Source organism: Sinohyriopsis cumingii, chromosome 9, assembly GCF_028554795.1.
Source record: "Sinohyriopsis cumingii isolate HCF-2022 chromosome 9, ASM2855479v2, whole genome shotgun sequence".
NCBI classification, from domain to species: Eukaryota; Metazoa; Mollusca; class Bivalvia; order Unionida; family Unionidae; genus Sinohyriopsis; species Sinohyriopsis cumingii.
The window spans coordinates 83,037,603-83,054,062 of record NC_142969.1 but is presented as its reverse complement, the minus strand read 5'-3'; the positions used below and the strand labels follow the sequence as shown (position 1 = coordinate 83,054,062).

Here is a 16,460-nt window from a genome sequence, read left to right as displayed (position 1 = left end):
TTATAAACTTGTATTCAGACGACAGTGTATAACTACCATCAATTTTACGTTCTTCTAAAACTTCATAATCAGATATAATCTTTTCAGGATTCAGTTCATCAGGTATATTAATACAGTCTTTTTCTAATTTTTTAATAGCACCAATTACATAATTCATATTTTCGTATTCATTATATATATATATATATATATATATATATATATATATATATATATATATATATATACCATTGAAATAAATTTTAGCAAAGATAAACAGTAGCATGATGAGCGGTTATCTTTCATGGGGTCCTTTCTTTGAGATCTTTCTTATGGTCTTCTCGGCACCTTATGATCGTTTCGTTTTGGCCACATTCTTTCTGAATGTTTTTGAGTGGTACCCTCAATGAGATTTAGAGCTGATACATCTACGCTACTGTTTATTTTGGGGGCGTCACAATTTCTTTCATAAACATATATCCAGCGAATTTTCTAACCGAAACAAAATGTTATAATATTCAAAAGATTGTCTGTGCACTTCATTCATGCACATCTCCCCCAGGACAAACCCCGGGGCGAATGAAAAACGCATTCGCCAAGCGGCTTTTGTGGCGAGAGGTGTATATGAATGCTTTAGGGCAGGCGCCCCCACTTGGATAGAAAAAAACCTATAGATCGGTACGTCGACAATATGCCCGTTACGAGATTCGAACTGCTGACCCCCAGAACAAGAATCAGCTGCGTTAGCACTGCGCTAAAGGCTCTAATCTGCTTGTATATCTTTCAGAAATTATAATGTAGTTTAACCATCACTAAAGAAATCAGTATTTAGTATTTCTTCTAAAATACAACTGAAGTTTAGTTCTGAACACATAAATAAAATACATCATATAAACGTATTTCTGCTTAACAAGTCAGATTTATAAAATTAGTTATTTTCGGGATAATAATTGTACCCGAAAATAATTAGAGAAACGTTCTGGTTACTTGTTGTTTGCATTATTAATTATTATCGCAGAAAGAAATACAAATGAACCAAGAAACCAAACGAATTTAATAATTAAAAAATATTGTTTCTTAAAAATATATTGTTTGTGCTTAATAAAAAGATCACATGTACCATAATGATAGTTATTGATACAAAATAACGGAAAATATAAGGGAGATAACTGATACTCTTGCTGTAATCCAAAGGAAAATATAAGGAAGATAACTTATAATCTTCCATAAGTCACTCTCGACAAATCGAAATTAAATAAGTACGGTTTGTCGAATTAACGGTTTCCCTACTGACTTTAGAAATACATAACAAACCACAGAAAAAATATTATTTACAAGTTTATATGTATGTACAACAAGTTTCCGCTTACACAGAGTGCTTGTGATAATATTTATGCGCGAGTGTCTTGGTCAACGGGAAGTAACTTCATTACATGAATATACTTAACGGAGTTTTCTCCCTTATATACACTGAAATTTATATTTTTAACGTAGAATACTAAAAAATGAACAATTTATCAAATTTATGATACAATATTACGGGTTTTCACCTGACATAACAAAGATAATTAACGTTAAAATAATTATTTATTTACAAGTCTGATATTTTTTCGTAAATACTTATGCTGGTCCGTGACATGGTCAAAGAGAGGTAACTTAATTACATGAGTATACTCAACGCAGTTATCTCCCTTAAATACACTGAAATTTATATTTTAACGATATAGAAAAAGAATTAAATATAATTCGAGGTAATTGCTTGCTAAAGATGACAGCTTATCTCCATTATTGATATTGGAAGATGATTTTTGTTTATATATTTTTAGAGAAAGTAGATTTGTATATATTTTCTGCGACTTTTTATACTGAATACGGGTGAATATCAAAGTATTTCGCAGCAGAACATATTGACTGAAAAATCATATCTTCGCTAGTCTCTGTATTGAAGGATTTAACCATCCTCTTTGCAACTGTTTTTTTTTCTTCATATTTACCGGTCATTCCCCTTGCAGAGTTATCGCTTTTTGTAACAGCTGGAAGGTTGGATAAATTATTATTAAGTTTATTTCCGTCAATATCATCAGTCACAAGACCATGTTTAATCATCCCAAAGAAACATTCGTATGTGAGACGATGACAATGATATATTTTCTTCCAAACACTAAATCTAAGATAACCGGCATTATAAACGGAACCAACTGGTCTCTTCAACCTGCAATTTCTAATCACACCGTCATGATTTGATTCGTAGTTTGTTATTATAGGATGCTTGCCAAGCTCTCCGTTCATTATAATAATATTATTTGTTTAAATCATAATTTGTCTGAAAACTTAGTTAGATAATCCTCCTCGGATTTTATAGCGTTGTTACAGTTATTTTTTTTTATCATAGTATCTTTTAAGCTCGCGATATTTTTTTGCACAACAATTTGCACACAACTGTGTTTTGCCTCGTACTCCAACACCACATTGCAGACATGGTATTTGTCCTAAACAACCTCTACAAACGCTCTGCAAATGTTGTCCGCAGAATTCCCGTTTCCAGGATTTATTACATGGAGTTAATGAACCGATCATCAACCATTTGCATCGAGACATTGTATATATAATATTTTAATTTAAATACTTGTTTGAAATATAATACGAACGAATTCGATAGATTATCCAGAATCAAGCCGTATAAAGCAGAATATCTCCTGGCCTACCGATGCGAGATCTGGTTGATCCGAAAAATAAAAGTTTGATTAATAAAATTCACGACGCCGAGAAAGAATTTCACGCAGATGGTGCATCTCATGTCTGGTCAACGTTAAAGATTATGCGCAACAATGATATCATCGACGCTACGATGAACGACAAACGAGCAGAAATTATCATTAACTATTTTGATAATCGCAAATATCTTTTCAGAATAAAATATGTCGTGCTAACAGAAACAGATGATTGGATTATACGTGACAAATATGATCCTGTTCATGCTAATAAAAAAACTGTCGTACTATGTAGTAAAGATTCCAAACCAGGTCTATTGACTGGTACTGACAAACCGTATCATGAACGAGCATACCCTGTAACAGCAGTTATTTATATAACCAATGCGATAAATGAAAAACTCAGCGTTAATAATCTGAAGCCGATGAAATTTTCAAAAATAAACTGTGTAGCTCAACGAGTAACAGAACATTTTACCGTTTCGACTCGTGGAAACGGTCTAACGGATAAAAGACGTAAAATAATAAACGAGTGGGGAGAAATGGTTAAAGATACCGGAGTGTCTATCAAAGATGTCGCTGAGTTAGGAAAAAAATTAAAATTCCCAATAACCGTAGCGACTATAACAGGAGAGATTTTGTATGAATCAAAATATAAATCAAAAGGATCTTCGATTCAAATTATTGATCATAACGCACAGGCGTGGACTAACGCAGTAACAATATTTCCACGAGATTGAACTCTTAAATTTTACCGAGATATGTTTGATTTTATTAACGAAATAAGTAAAAACGATCCTGTGTCAGTATGGTTGTTTCAAAGTTTTGAAAACGACGAATCAGATAAGGAAGAAAAAAGTAAATTTGATCAATTTGTAAGACCGAATGGTGTTATTTATCGAACAGATTTTCTTCACGAGAAAATGAAAAATCTTGCCCTGCAATATACTGATGATACTGACGAACTATTGAGCAAATGTTTTCCTGTTCCGTCATTTGAGGCTCATTTTGCTAATAAGAACAATTTGTTGAAACCAACTATATTTGATTTATTTTCTCAATGATATAATATCGAGTTGTGTCGAATATGGACAGGGCTGATTATGGAATACTAAATACGATCATAAAGATGTTATTTCGGTTGATATGGTTGCATGTTATCCGGGAAGTTTTCTCGGATACGGAGCATGTTCTGTATACTTCATGAGATTCGGTCATCCGACTCACGAAATGACGCGAGTATCGATAAATGGAACATTACCGGATTTTGACCTGACTGGATTTGCTTGTGTCGAATCATTCGAGTTTGCTAAAGATCTTCGTATGATCTTTATGTTTGGTTCGGTAGGCATTTTTCAGAGAAAATGTGGGCACCAATAGTACTATTAAGATATATGCTTGATTGTGCGATATTAATATCTTTTGATTGTAAGTGAAGCAATTATATCATATCGGAAACAATCCAAAGTTTGGTTACCACAGCAAAAGGAATATTCCGATGATGAAAACCCCAACAAAACTGATTATGAGAATAAAATCGCAAAAGATCTTGGCAGAAAAGTAATTGGCAACTTCACCCAAGGAGGATCATATGATCATAAACGACATTGTACAAGACTGATCGTGGACGATGCTGAGTTAGATTTTATAATCGCTGATACAACGAATAAAAACACGTTTATAAATCGAGAAATAGCTTTCTTACCAAATGGAAATAACCTAGGTACAGTTGTGAGCTATATGGACGGTGAGTCACCTCAATATACTCATTTAAGATCATCAATGTTAGCGTACGTTTTAATAAATCTATTATCGATGATAAATAAAATTTCTGAGTTTGCTGTCAGATTCGCTACGTATTCGTTTTATATCAATAAAAAATATTCAGAATTATTGGAAAATTAAATATAGACACTTGTGCATCGTGGGGTTCGTGGAGAATAAATAAAGAAAATATACTTAATTATTCCGAATCAACTGATGTTGCGGTTAAAGTTATTTATTGTAAAAAAAATATCAAATATTAAAGCTATCGTCTGCACCATCGGTATACGATCCAATGACTAGAAATAAAACAGTTTATCTAAACGGACCTCGGGGTTCTGGTAAAACCACTCGAGCGATCGAACTATTTCAGAATTCAGATATGATCGTGCTAACACCTACACACAGACTCGCGCGATAAATGAAACAACGAGGAGTACAATCATGTACTTACCACAGTTTCTTCCGATATAAGGGTGACGCATGGACTAGTGATCGAATGGGAGAAAAATATATTCCGAGGATTATCGTTTGGGATGAAATATGTACTGTGTCGTTGGAAGTATTAAAAACATTACCCGACTGGTTATTAACAAGAAATACAGCTGTGATAATGTGCGGCGATCACGGTCAACCACCACCAATAGACGGAGCAGCTCCACATGATTGGTTAAATAATTTTGTTGATTATTACGAAGAAATAACTGATGATCATAGAGGACTTGATGCAGAATTAAGAGAATTAAAAAAATTAATCAGACTACAACGGAATGAAATTCAATATGAAGTAATGCGCGAGATAATTTCAAAAACTTCATTGAATGATTTTCTACAAACGTGGAGACCAAACGATTTGATAGTTGCAAGTAGAAAGATAGTTCGTGATACACTTCAACGGGAGTTGTTTCAGTCACAACGAGAAAAGTTTCCAACGTTGCCAGTTCCGTTATGTTATCGACCAGCAGATACGCGACAGCAAAATATTGACGTTGATATACCAAGACAGGGAAAACAGAATCTTGTGTTGAATGATATTGTAGCAGTTGATTTTGATGTTGTTGAAGATGCTCTACGTGCTGATAAATCCCCGTGGACGCTTGGATACGCGATGGCGATTCATTCGTCTCAGGGATTAACTATTACTGATACAGTTGTTTGGATCATTGATGATCGTATCGAATAGTCGAACTTAGTTTATCTTGCAGTCTTTCGAGTTAGAAAAATATCTCAACTGCGGAGAATCGTCATGAACTCGTCAGTGATCAATGATGACCTTGATAAATATATAATAAGAAAAAAATTGGCTGGTTATAAACAAAGTGACAAAAAAAATAAACGCGATTTTGATCTTGATGTTGAATTTATTAACACACTGAAACAACAACAGAATAATCATTGTGCAAGTTGTAATTGTATAATGCTGTGGCGGTATCTGAAAAATGATCCAAAACAAATTTACCGTAGACAGAAAAAATAAAAATCTTGGTCATATACGAGAAAATACTATGTTGACCTGTCTTAAGTGTAATCGACGAAGAGGTGCTAGTTAAGTGATTTGGGTGGTAATTGTCTGTCCTCTGGAATTATTTGTAGTTGTTCACGTACAAATCTACGCTGAGGAGCAGTTGAATCTAGTCAGTAGATTGCGGGTTTACCAGTAGATCTTGTTGCTAGATAGGATCAGTCGCTCTTTTTTTACCACCTTCAAGTTCACCGGGTTCATATAAATGTCTTACAATGGTATTACATAATACTGGCTGTGTTGAAAAATCACGTCGTTGTACGGGTATATTTGCTTTTGTAATTGCATGAATAGGTTTCATGTTGGTTGTTCGAGTAATCTCATTATTTAATGCGACTATCACATTTGGTAATCTTTTAACCCATTCACAAGATCTCGTATCCTGAATAAATTCTTTCGCGTATTGATATCCAAATAACCACTCAGCAAGTGTTCGATTAAATCGCTCAACAATAGCCTGATCACGATGCATTGCAGTATGTCCTCGTCGTATTTTAACGTTGTCTTGTTTCATCAGCGATGATACTGCGCCTTGAAATTCTTTGCCAGGATCAACCTGTGACAGCTGTGGCCATCGTAGACCACCTCGTGGATAAATTCGTTTAAACGCAGAAGATACTTCAGTAGCTGTATTTGTTGATAACGGTTCTGCTTCTTTGTATCTACTTGCAACATCAACTACAGTTAGCGCGTATTTATATGTTATTTGACGTCGACCAATTGTAAGGGTATCATGTGGTAAAAGTAATATATCAGCCTGATGAACTTCATTAGGAACACTAACATCGAAATATGCAAATCGAATTTGCTTAGGTGGCGGTAGATAAATTTGCCATATTGCCTGTTTGGAAAACCACGCTTTAGCAGTGTAATACTTGACTTTTGCTGCATCAGCGAGTTTACTAATTGCTGCTTTACCCCTCCAGTATCCTCTTGGAGAATAATAAATCGATTCCATTTATAAATTACCAGCACCTAGCGCTGATTTACCTTTCATCACGGATCTTACTAACCAATTAGATAATGATTCTATTATATTTTTATTTTTTATCGAATTTAATGAATGAATCAATTTCACATCTGCAATATGTCTGTCGCGTAGGTTTTTGCTTTTATATGCTACATCATGAACATGACATGCTTTATCAATATCATTTATAGGATATTCACCTGCTTTTGGTTGATCCTGATTGTCAAGCCTGATATCAATTCGGGTTCCAGGGCCACAGTAATTATATCCTGGAAGATGTTTTTCTCTTGGGTATTTAGCCCACGGAGTTCCTGGGAACTTTGACATTAATTTAGCAATACCACCACCATCATTTTTAGGTAAAAAAGAAAACTTTTTTCTGTTACATACTGCACATTTTCCACATATGCTATTCTCGCATTTTTTGTTGTAACCGTGGATAGATCATTAGTTGGGGTTTTAGTTCTACAACGTAAACAATATAGATTCATATGTTTATATAATATGGATATAATTGATTTCTCAGCGACTCGAAAACGAGAACCTGTCAAGCACCATCATGCGTTTCCGAACTCGATTATGATGATAATAATAGGACCATCTGGAAGTGGAAAGACACAGTTGTTACTTGATCTTATAATGCGATGGCTAAAATGAATAAGTTGTATTTGGTAGCCCCGTCTGTAGATGATCAACGATGTTATGATGTGCTTAAAGATTTTAATGAAAACGCAAAATTATTGGACAAAGATAACGATGTTATCGAGTTTATAACCGATATTGATGAAGCACCGTCTGTTGATTCTATTGATGGATTTATTAATAATTTGGTTGTATACGATGACGTGATGCTGGACAAACAATCAAATCCTGTTAGGATATTTTCTCAAGCTAGACATAAAAACACTGATGTGATTTATGTTACTCAGCGATACACACAAATACCAAAGGTGATCAGAGACAACTGTAATATTTTAGTTGTGTTTAATGGAGTTAATACACATACGTTGCGAAATATTCATCAAACTTGGTGTGGCGGTGACATGGATATAAATCAATTTAGAAACTTTTTTCACGAGCGCAAGCTACTCCGCATGGATTTATAACAATAAATTTACATGATGCTTGAACACGATATCGGATCGGACTTGATAAAATATTTGGATAAATTAATATCAGCAGGGAAACAAACAAAATAACCTGTGACCTTATATTTTCTTCTTCGTATGATGTTTTGTTTTAAGCAAATTATATTTCAACCAATTGGTCTGTTCGCCCTTCCTGCTGCTCAAGGATATCCGACAGGTAGATATTTTATCTATATAAAGCTTTGAAGTACCGATTCATTCAATACTTAACTATACTGGCAAGGTTTTGTTTCCATGACATCCTAAAGTACAAGCTTATCAACAGAAATATATGCTACACAGTTACTTTCTAACATTTGACGGACTGCAACATTATGTTCCGGGTCCCACCTGTAACAACAACTTTTACTTTTATGAATTAACTTCCTTTAAAAATCAACATGACTTTACCCTGAACTTCATATTTTGTTTTATGTGAACCTGCATATTGTCTCCTTTTTCGCCACCATAAAGTGTTTCAGACAAGAACTTAGAATGAAAAAGAAGAGAATAGTAGATGCCGTTGCCGCCTTAAAGCGGAATATGAACAAGTTATATAAACTCTAGCAACAGTTTGCACGTGACAAGGATGCACACCAGTGCAAGAAATATTCCGTTAGTAGTTGTGCAGATAGATACTACACTGTTTCAGCAGATGAACAGTGTAAACAATTTTCTTCCCTCCGTTACAGTATACGGAAGTTCCGTCATAAAGCAAAACGTGTAATTTTACACCAGTTTTGAAGACAGGGGATAGAGACAAATGATATGGTTGCAAAAGTAGAAGAGATTCAGCAAAGCACAAGTAAAAACAATTTCTTATGGAAAGGAAAACAGATGTTCAAAAGGAATCTCCAATATGGACATTCTCTAACAGTTGTTATGTGATAGGCAATGTGTCTATCACCCACTATTTAACATTAAGATAAGATCATAATTAATATTAATTTGAAAATTTTAATACTTGGAAAATGAAATCATTGCAGTATAGGACGTGTGATTTTCTGGGAAATTCAAGAATATAATGTACACAGATAATAATAATTAAGGATGTTCTATGTCGTAAGACTCGGTTATAATGCCAGCAATGGTATGGGCAACATAAGTATTGCTGTCTTGTAATATACAGCCGAGGTGAGTGGGGTCTTGAATGTATTGCATAGATAAGGGTCACCCGATGACCAACCATACTTTTGTTTCAGAATAAACTGCAGACCATGTCCTAAAGTCACTATTTTGCAGCCACAAGCGTTTGCCACTGAATAATAGCTTCAACTGCAGTTTGCCTAATGTCTACATTGAAAAGCTATGTTTGCAGAAGGTAACTATATATGTGTGCTCACAGATCCATTGCGTTCCAATCTTAACCAACATTTCTATTCATGGTGATATCGTCTAAGTAAAAAGTACGATAAATTCCAAAGACCTGGCCAAAGTGATTAAAGTTAAACAATATATTTTATCAATCAAATGTTTAAAAACCATGTTACCCTCGATTGCATTACAGTGTGCATGGGAAAGCTGGACTATAAGGCCTCCATATAAATGTATAACAAACACTACAAGACGACCTGACTATATATTAAATATGCAAAAAGGCTCAGAATGAACCCTTTTGTATCATATTGGTGGATTTGACAATATATTATTGATTTATTGTAAAATAGTAAATTTCTCTTTAATTTTATATATATATATATATATATATATATATATATATATATATATATATATATATATATATATATATATTTGTACAAATTACAATGTGGAATCTGATACGGTCCATTCAGTATTGGATTATAGGATAGAGGCATTATGTATATAATAAATACGTTATATCTACAAACGGAAAATAAAAACTGCAAAGCATCTGGAATATATGCAAGAGTTAAACTGCAGGAATTCGGGTGAAATTGTACCGATTATATTCAGGTAACGTACCTTTCCATATTCTAACATATAGTTCTGCATCAGAAAATTGCGGATTGTGGATTTGTAATTACATGTTTCATACGCTCATGCCTACTTACTTGTCCGCTTATACGACCTGAATCAAAACTGAATGTAAATTAGCATCATTCACTTTTCAAAATACTATGTACGGCAAATGAACGATGTAATTTGAAAAAGGCAATATGGTATCAAGTACATACTTGTATCCCTGTATGACTGCCCAGTATTCACTTAGCCGTTTATAATGGTGATATTATGGTGCAATTATACGGATAGTATCAGTTATACACGGGACTGTGTGGTCTGGAGCCAATTTAATGCATTTGAAATTAATGTAAATCATCATCTAGCGGTCATAAGGGTATTTCTAACATTGTCAACATTGTCATTAGAACTTCCGTTAATTATTATTTAAGGACCCTAAACATGTCCAAAGAAGAATGAAAATTGATCGGATCAGTCTAACATAACAGTATATAAATGTAAGACGGGTTAATGTTTAACAGCTTCTTTTGCGTATAATGAGTATGATACTGCAGGGGCCACAACTCTAAATAGACTCAATCTTACCCTTACGAAGTTTTTCATTGTCACTATAGATTTATCTCCACATTCTTCGCTCAAGTGAAACTTCCGGTGTATGTTTGTCATTGTTTTGACCCAGGGCCGTTGCTACCATATAGGCAAACTAGGCAGCCGCCTAGGGCGCTGATTTCAGGAGGCGCATTTTTTAATTTTTTTTATTGTTTATAAATTTTGAAATTGATATTTTCGGGTGGGGCGCCAGAATCTAACCTTGCCTAGGGCGCCAGATAGTCTGGCTGGATCTGGCGCCGGCCCTGTTTTTACCACACTCAACCAACCATTTGACAATGTAGGCCCACGTCATTGACATAACTTCATGAAGTTGCTGAGCGATTCGTCATCTGAAACAGAAAATCTTGTGGCACATGAAAACTAAGATGGCGGGTCCATCTTCTCCTTGTTCATACTCACACTCATGAACTAAATCTAACTTTATTAAAAAATTGGAAGGTTACGATACTCGTATCAAATTAAACTACCGTAATATCTGTAAGAAATTTTTGCACGCTTTTATATACAGTTTATCACTTTAAACTGGGCTGAATCAATCTTAAGTTTAGATGTAACAAGGCCACAACTGCTGAGATTGATAGCCTTCACTGGATTACCTCCCTTATACATTAAATACACCAAAACAAAATGCTTACCTTGTAAGCTAATAAGCGTGTTTTAATCTGATTTCTGTTATTATTTTATTTTAATAGGCTCAATTTCCTTTTGCATCACTAAGTATCCCCAGACATGTTTTTCTACATATTGCGTATTACATGAATAACTCTCACGATACTCATTACAATGAATACAGCATAAGGATTTCAATCACGCAACAAGATATATATTTTTCGAAAAGGGTATCGTAACATGCAGCTAATATTATCTACATAACCACAGTCATATCACTCAGTCACATAACCAAAGTCACAGCACCACAGTAATATTACCACAGTCATATTACCATAGTCACATAACCACAGTCATATCACTTCAGTCACATAACCAAAGTCAGATCACCAGTTATATCACCACAGTCATATCACCACAGTCACATCAACACAGTAATATCACCGCAGTCATATCACCATAGTCACATAACCAAAGTCAGATCACCAGTTATATCACCACAGTCATATCACCACAGTCACATCACCACAGTTATATCACCGCAGTCATGTCACCACAGTCACATAACCAAAGTTATATCACCACAGTCACTTAACCAAAGTCACATCACCACAGTAATATCACCGCAGTCATATCACCACAGTCACATAACCACAATGTTTTCTCCTCGATATAGATTTCCAGTATTGATAATTCATGCATGCAACGTTGATCCGTGGATAATCTTCTTGTTTACGATACGAGTCATCTTTACTGACTACATAAGGTATTTAAAAGCGTGAGTCTATGTCAGTCATAAGTAAATAAAGAACGAAATAATGTATGACACACATACCGTGTGTTTTGAGCACATAATGAAATTCAGTCCCAAAATCTCTATAAATACAATTAACTAAATATATATGGCATGCAATATAGATCACATATAAAGCAAAACAAAACAGGTTACAATGCTGTATTCTAACATGAAGACCAAACCAACCAACCCAAAATATTTATCAGAAGAAACACAAACATAACAATTATGAAGTGTTCAATTTACAAATGTACATGCAAGCAAACAAATGAAATGCACTAATCTAAAAATAGTACGGAAACTGCAGAGTGAGAAAAGAAATAAAGTCAAAGCAAATGGCGTAACATAACATATGCTTAACATAAATTAAACATACCGCAAATGCATGTAACATACAGTTAATATACTTCAAATATATTTAACCTATAGTTAACATAACACAAATATGTGAAACATATAGATAACATACTGCAAATACATGTAACATGCAATACATTTGTCAATGTTAACTGATTTTTAGGAATCCTTTTTGAAACACAATACCTTTGTCCATATCTTGCCCAGATTTTCTATTTAAATTAACATTTAACTTAATCTCAGCAGCTTTTTCAAAGACGTATTAAACTGGATTTGCAAAATCTTCTTCCCATACAGTGTCGTTCCTATTGACTCTGCCTTTTAACTCCATGTCGTCACTTCCTTTGAACCTGAAAAATACAATATACTTTCTTTAAGCGGACTATGCTGCTGCCGAAAGGTAGAATATAATACAAGCAAGAAATTTGTATATATATATATATATATATATATATATATATATATATATATATATATATATATATATATAGTAACTGACCTCAAAGAGAGTCTTTACAATGTTCGTACGAATAAATGCAACTTATTAAAAACAAACATTTACATCCTACATCAAAGAAGTGATGAATAAATTATGTAATATTCTAAATGTATTGAGACAGATAAATTGTGCATAGTCTGAGATGACATAATTATCCAGATATCCACTACTGAAGATTTTCTAACTCAAAAATGACTTGGAAAAAAAGCAATGATAGAACCATATGTGATGGTTTCCGTCATTTGATGAAAACATTTCCACGTTTGTCTTCAAGAAAGGGATCTCATTCTAACCGTGTGGATTTGAGTAAAACAACCCATGTAACGATCATCGCAATTAGGATAACTGCACCGCAAGTTCCGATGATTACAGGCCAATACACATTGTCTGTAAAATAATAAATTAGTGTATTAGCTGTGTAGTAAACAACAGCACTATTCGTTTAATCATCGTCATGAGAACCTTTTCAAAAGATTATACTGTGATTATCTTTACTATAATGTTACTTTATAAACAGATACCAATGTCATGTCATTTTCTTTATCACTTTGAACTATTTGCTTTGTTATAGCCTTATTATTTAGATATATTCATATAAATTCCATGTATATAGAGATATTGACCATTAAGGTTTTTGATATGTTACAAAAGATATCTCATCAAAACTGTGTCTTAACAATTAGGAATAGAACAAAACAATAAATAAAATAGTCTCTTATAATTTACATCAGACATTTTTTATACTCTTCGAATTGTTTTCTTTTTACCAATTACATTTTCATTTTTGCCTTGCAATTATCAATAAGATATATAAGGTTATAAAAACGCCAAGCGAATATAGTATCTCCCTGCCTTGTGTCTTTTACCTACTATTATATACATAAGCACGTACGTACCTGTCGTTTTTACCTCTAGTGTTGGTAAATTCGTTGAACTTCCGGCATTACCAAAGGTTGAAATTAAAGACGATGAAAATGAAATAAATCCTTTGGTTGATTCGGATCTGGCAATAGAAAAGGACGACTCTGTAACTGGTCTTAAATTTTCGGTGATATATTTTGCAGTTGATTTTGAGTTTGCGGTAGACAGAGTCAGGCTATGTGTTGCAAAATCGACAACTGATTTAGGGCTTACACTAGATAAATTTGATAGTGAATCGATAAGCTGTGTAGCTCCTTTGGAACCTTCATTAAACGATGACATTACCAGTGTGATGAGTTCTTTAGCTGATGCCGCACTTGATATAACAGATGTGAATGTTAAAAATTCATCAGGCAATTTAGAGGCTCCGGTAGGTATGCGCGTTGTGAACGTGGTAAACTGTGTAAGTGATTTTGGAGTTTCGGCATACGTGATCGTTGTAAATGTCGTAAATTCTGTAGGTGAGTTAGAGGATTTAGTAGACATGCCCGATGAGACTGTGGTAATTTCTGTAGGTGGTTTAGAGGTTACAGTGGGATTGGCTAATAAAAGTGTGGTAAATTCTGTATATGATTTGGTAGTATGGGTAGAAATGTGATTTGGAACTGTGATAAAGTCTTTTCTTGTTGAAAGGCTTGCTGTACGAATGCCTGATTTGAATGTGATTAATTCTCTGGTTGAATGTGAGGTTTCTTTAGGAATGTCCGATTTCATTGAGTTGAATTCGGTAGTAAATTTAACGCTTGAAGTAGGAATTATCAATGTCCACGCACTACTTGATTTTGAGCTATCACTAGTGGTTTTTGGAAGGAAAGGAAATTCTGTGATTGATTTTGAGAAATCAATATAAGGGGTCGTTGATAATAAGGAAAAGTCCGGAGTTGCATGAAAGTAATCAGTGAAAGAGGTGGTAAGAATTGTCATGAATTTTCCCGGTGATTTTGAGATTTCAGAAGGAATGACCGATCCCAATGTGGCAAATTCTGTATCTAATATTGTGTTTTCAGTAGTTCTCGATTCAAGTATAATGGATAATTTGGCAGCACCACTTGCAAAATGCATGGGAACTGAGGTTGACATTTTACCTGATGTAAAGTTTACAGTAGAAATGTTCGATGCAAGTGTGACGAATTCTGTAGTTGATTTAGAGCTTGCATTTGTAATGGTCGATGCCCATCTGGTAAATTCTATATTAGATTTCGAGATTTGCATATTAATGACTGATGTGAATGCGGTAAATTTAGTGGGTGATTTGGTACCAGCAGTGTAGCTGTGCCTTGACTCGATGACTTCTGTTGTTAGATGTGAGCCTGTGTTAGGAATAATAGCTGATGTAACCCTGGTGAGTTTGACAGTTGATCTCAGAGTCACTGTAGAAATGGTCAAATTCTGTTTTGCCAATTCTGTGACTGACCTAGAACTTTTATTTGGAATGGCAGGTGCAAATGTAATGACTTCTATGGGTGGCTTGGTAGTATCAGTTCGAAAGGGAGTCGGAATTCTGCTGGCTATTTTAGTTGATGTAGTTGCAGTATAAATGTCAAATGTGAATGGGGTGGATTCTGTAAATGATTTAGAAGATGTAGTTAAAATTACCGAGTGCAACGTTTTGAAGTTTGTTGTTGATTTATAGTTTGCAGTAGGGTCGGCTGATATCAGTGTAGTTGATGTACAGCATACAGTTTGTAAACTGGATATCAATTTGTTTAAGTTGTTGGCTGGTTTTGAACTTTTCTCAAACGATATCCTTGAAAAGGTGATCCATTCTGTAGTTTTCTCAGCAGGTACATTAGAAATATATGTTGAGGCTTCTGAAGTTGATTTAGAGCTTTCGATTGGTAAGGCCGATACAAATGAGGTGATATTTGTAGGTGATTTTGCAGTGATGGCAGATATGTGCTTGAAAACTGTGGAGTATTCTGTGTGTGATTTATAAATTGTAGCAGGAATGGTGGGTGGGAATGTGTTGAATTCTTCACTCGATTCCGACATCGCATTAGGAATGGCAGATGCGAATATGGTGAATTCTGTACTTGAATTAGGGCTTGCAATAGAAGCAGTCGATGTGAAAGAGGTGAATTCTGTGGCCGTTTTAGAGCTTGTAGTACGTAAGTTGGATGTGGAGCTTGTATAATGTAAGTTGGATGAAGAGCTTGTTGTATATAAGCTGGATGGAGAGATTTTACTCTCCGAGTTGGATGGATATTTGGTCACGGGGCCTTCATGCAAAGATAATATTTTTAGTGCGGTCGAATTTGGAGCTATTTCCGTGCTTATCATAGAAAGGGTCATTGGAGATGTTGGTAAATACGTTGATGATTTTGAGCTTGAATAACTCGACGGTATAGAAGAGATGGTAAATTCAGTACTCGACGGTATAGAAGAGATGATAAATTCAGCACTTGATGGTATAGAAGAGTTGGTAAATTCAGTACTCGGCGGTATAGAAGAGATGGTGGTAAATTTAGTACTTGACGTTATAGAAGAGATGGTAAATTCAGTACTCGACCGTATAGAAGAGATGGTAAATTCTTTATTCGACGGTATAGAAGAGATGATGGTAAATTCAGTACTTGACGGTATAGAAGAGATGGTAAATTCAGTACTCGACGGTATAGAAGAGATGGTGGTAAATTCAGTACTCGACGGTAT

The 16,460-nt window shown here is 34.5% G+C and overlaps 1 protein-coding gene across 1 annotated transcript; it reads right to left on the bottom strand.

Annotated features, from left to right (window-relative positions):
* Positions 1–12,650: 12,650 nt before the first annotated feature.
* LOC149792138 (uncharacterized) lies at positions 12,651–16,201 on the bottom strand. Its single transcript, XM_089969532.1, has 3 exons — positions 13,784–16,201; positions 13,181–13,274; positions 12,651–12,738 (listed from the first exon to the last, which is right to left on the bottom strand). The coding sequence occupies exons 1-3, from the start codon at positions 16,098–16,100 to the stop codon at positions 12,651–12,653; spliced, it is 2,499 nt and encodes an 832-aa protein (XP_089825658.1). The 5' UTR covers positions 16,101–16,201.
* Between the last annotated feature and the right edge of the window lie 259 nt (positions 16,202–16,460).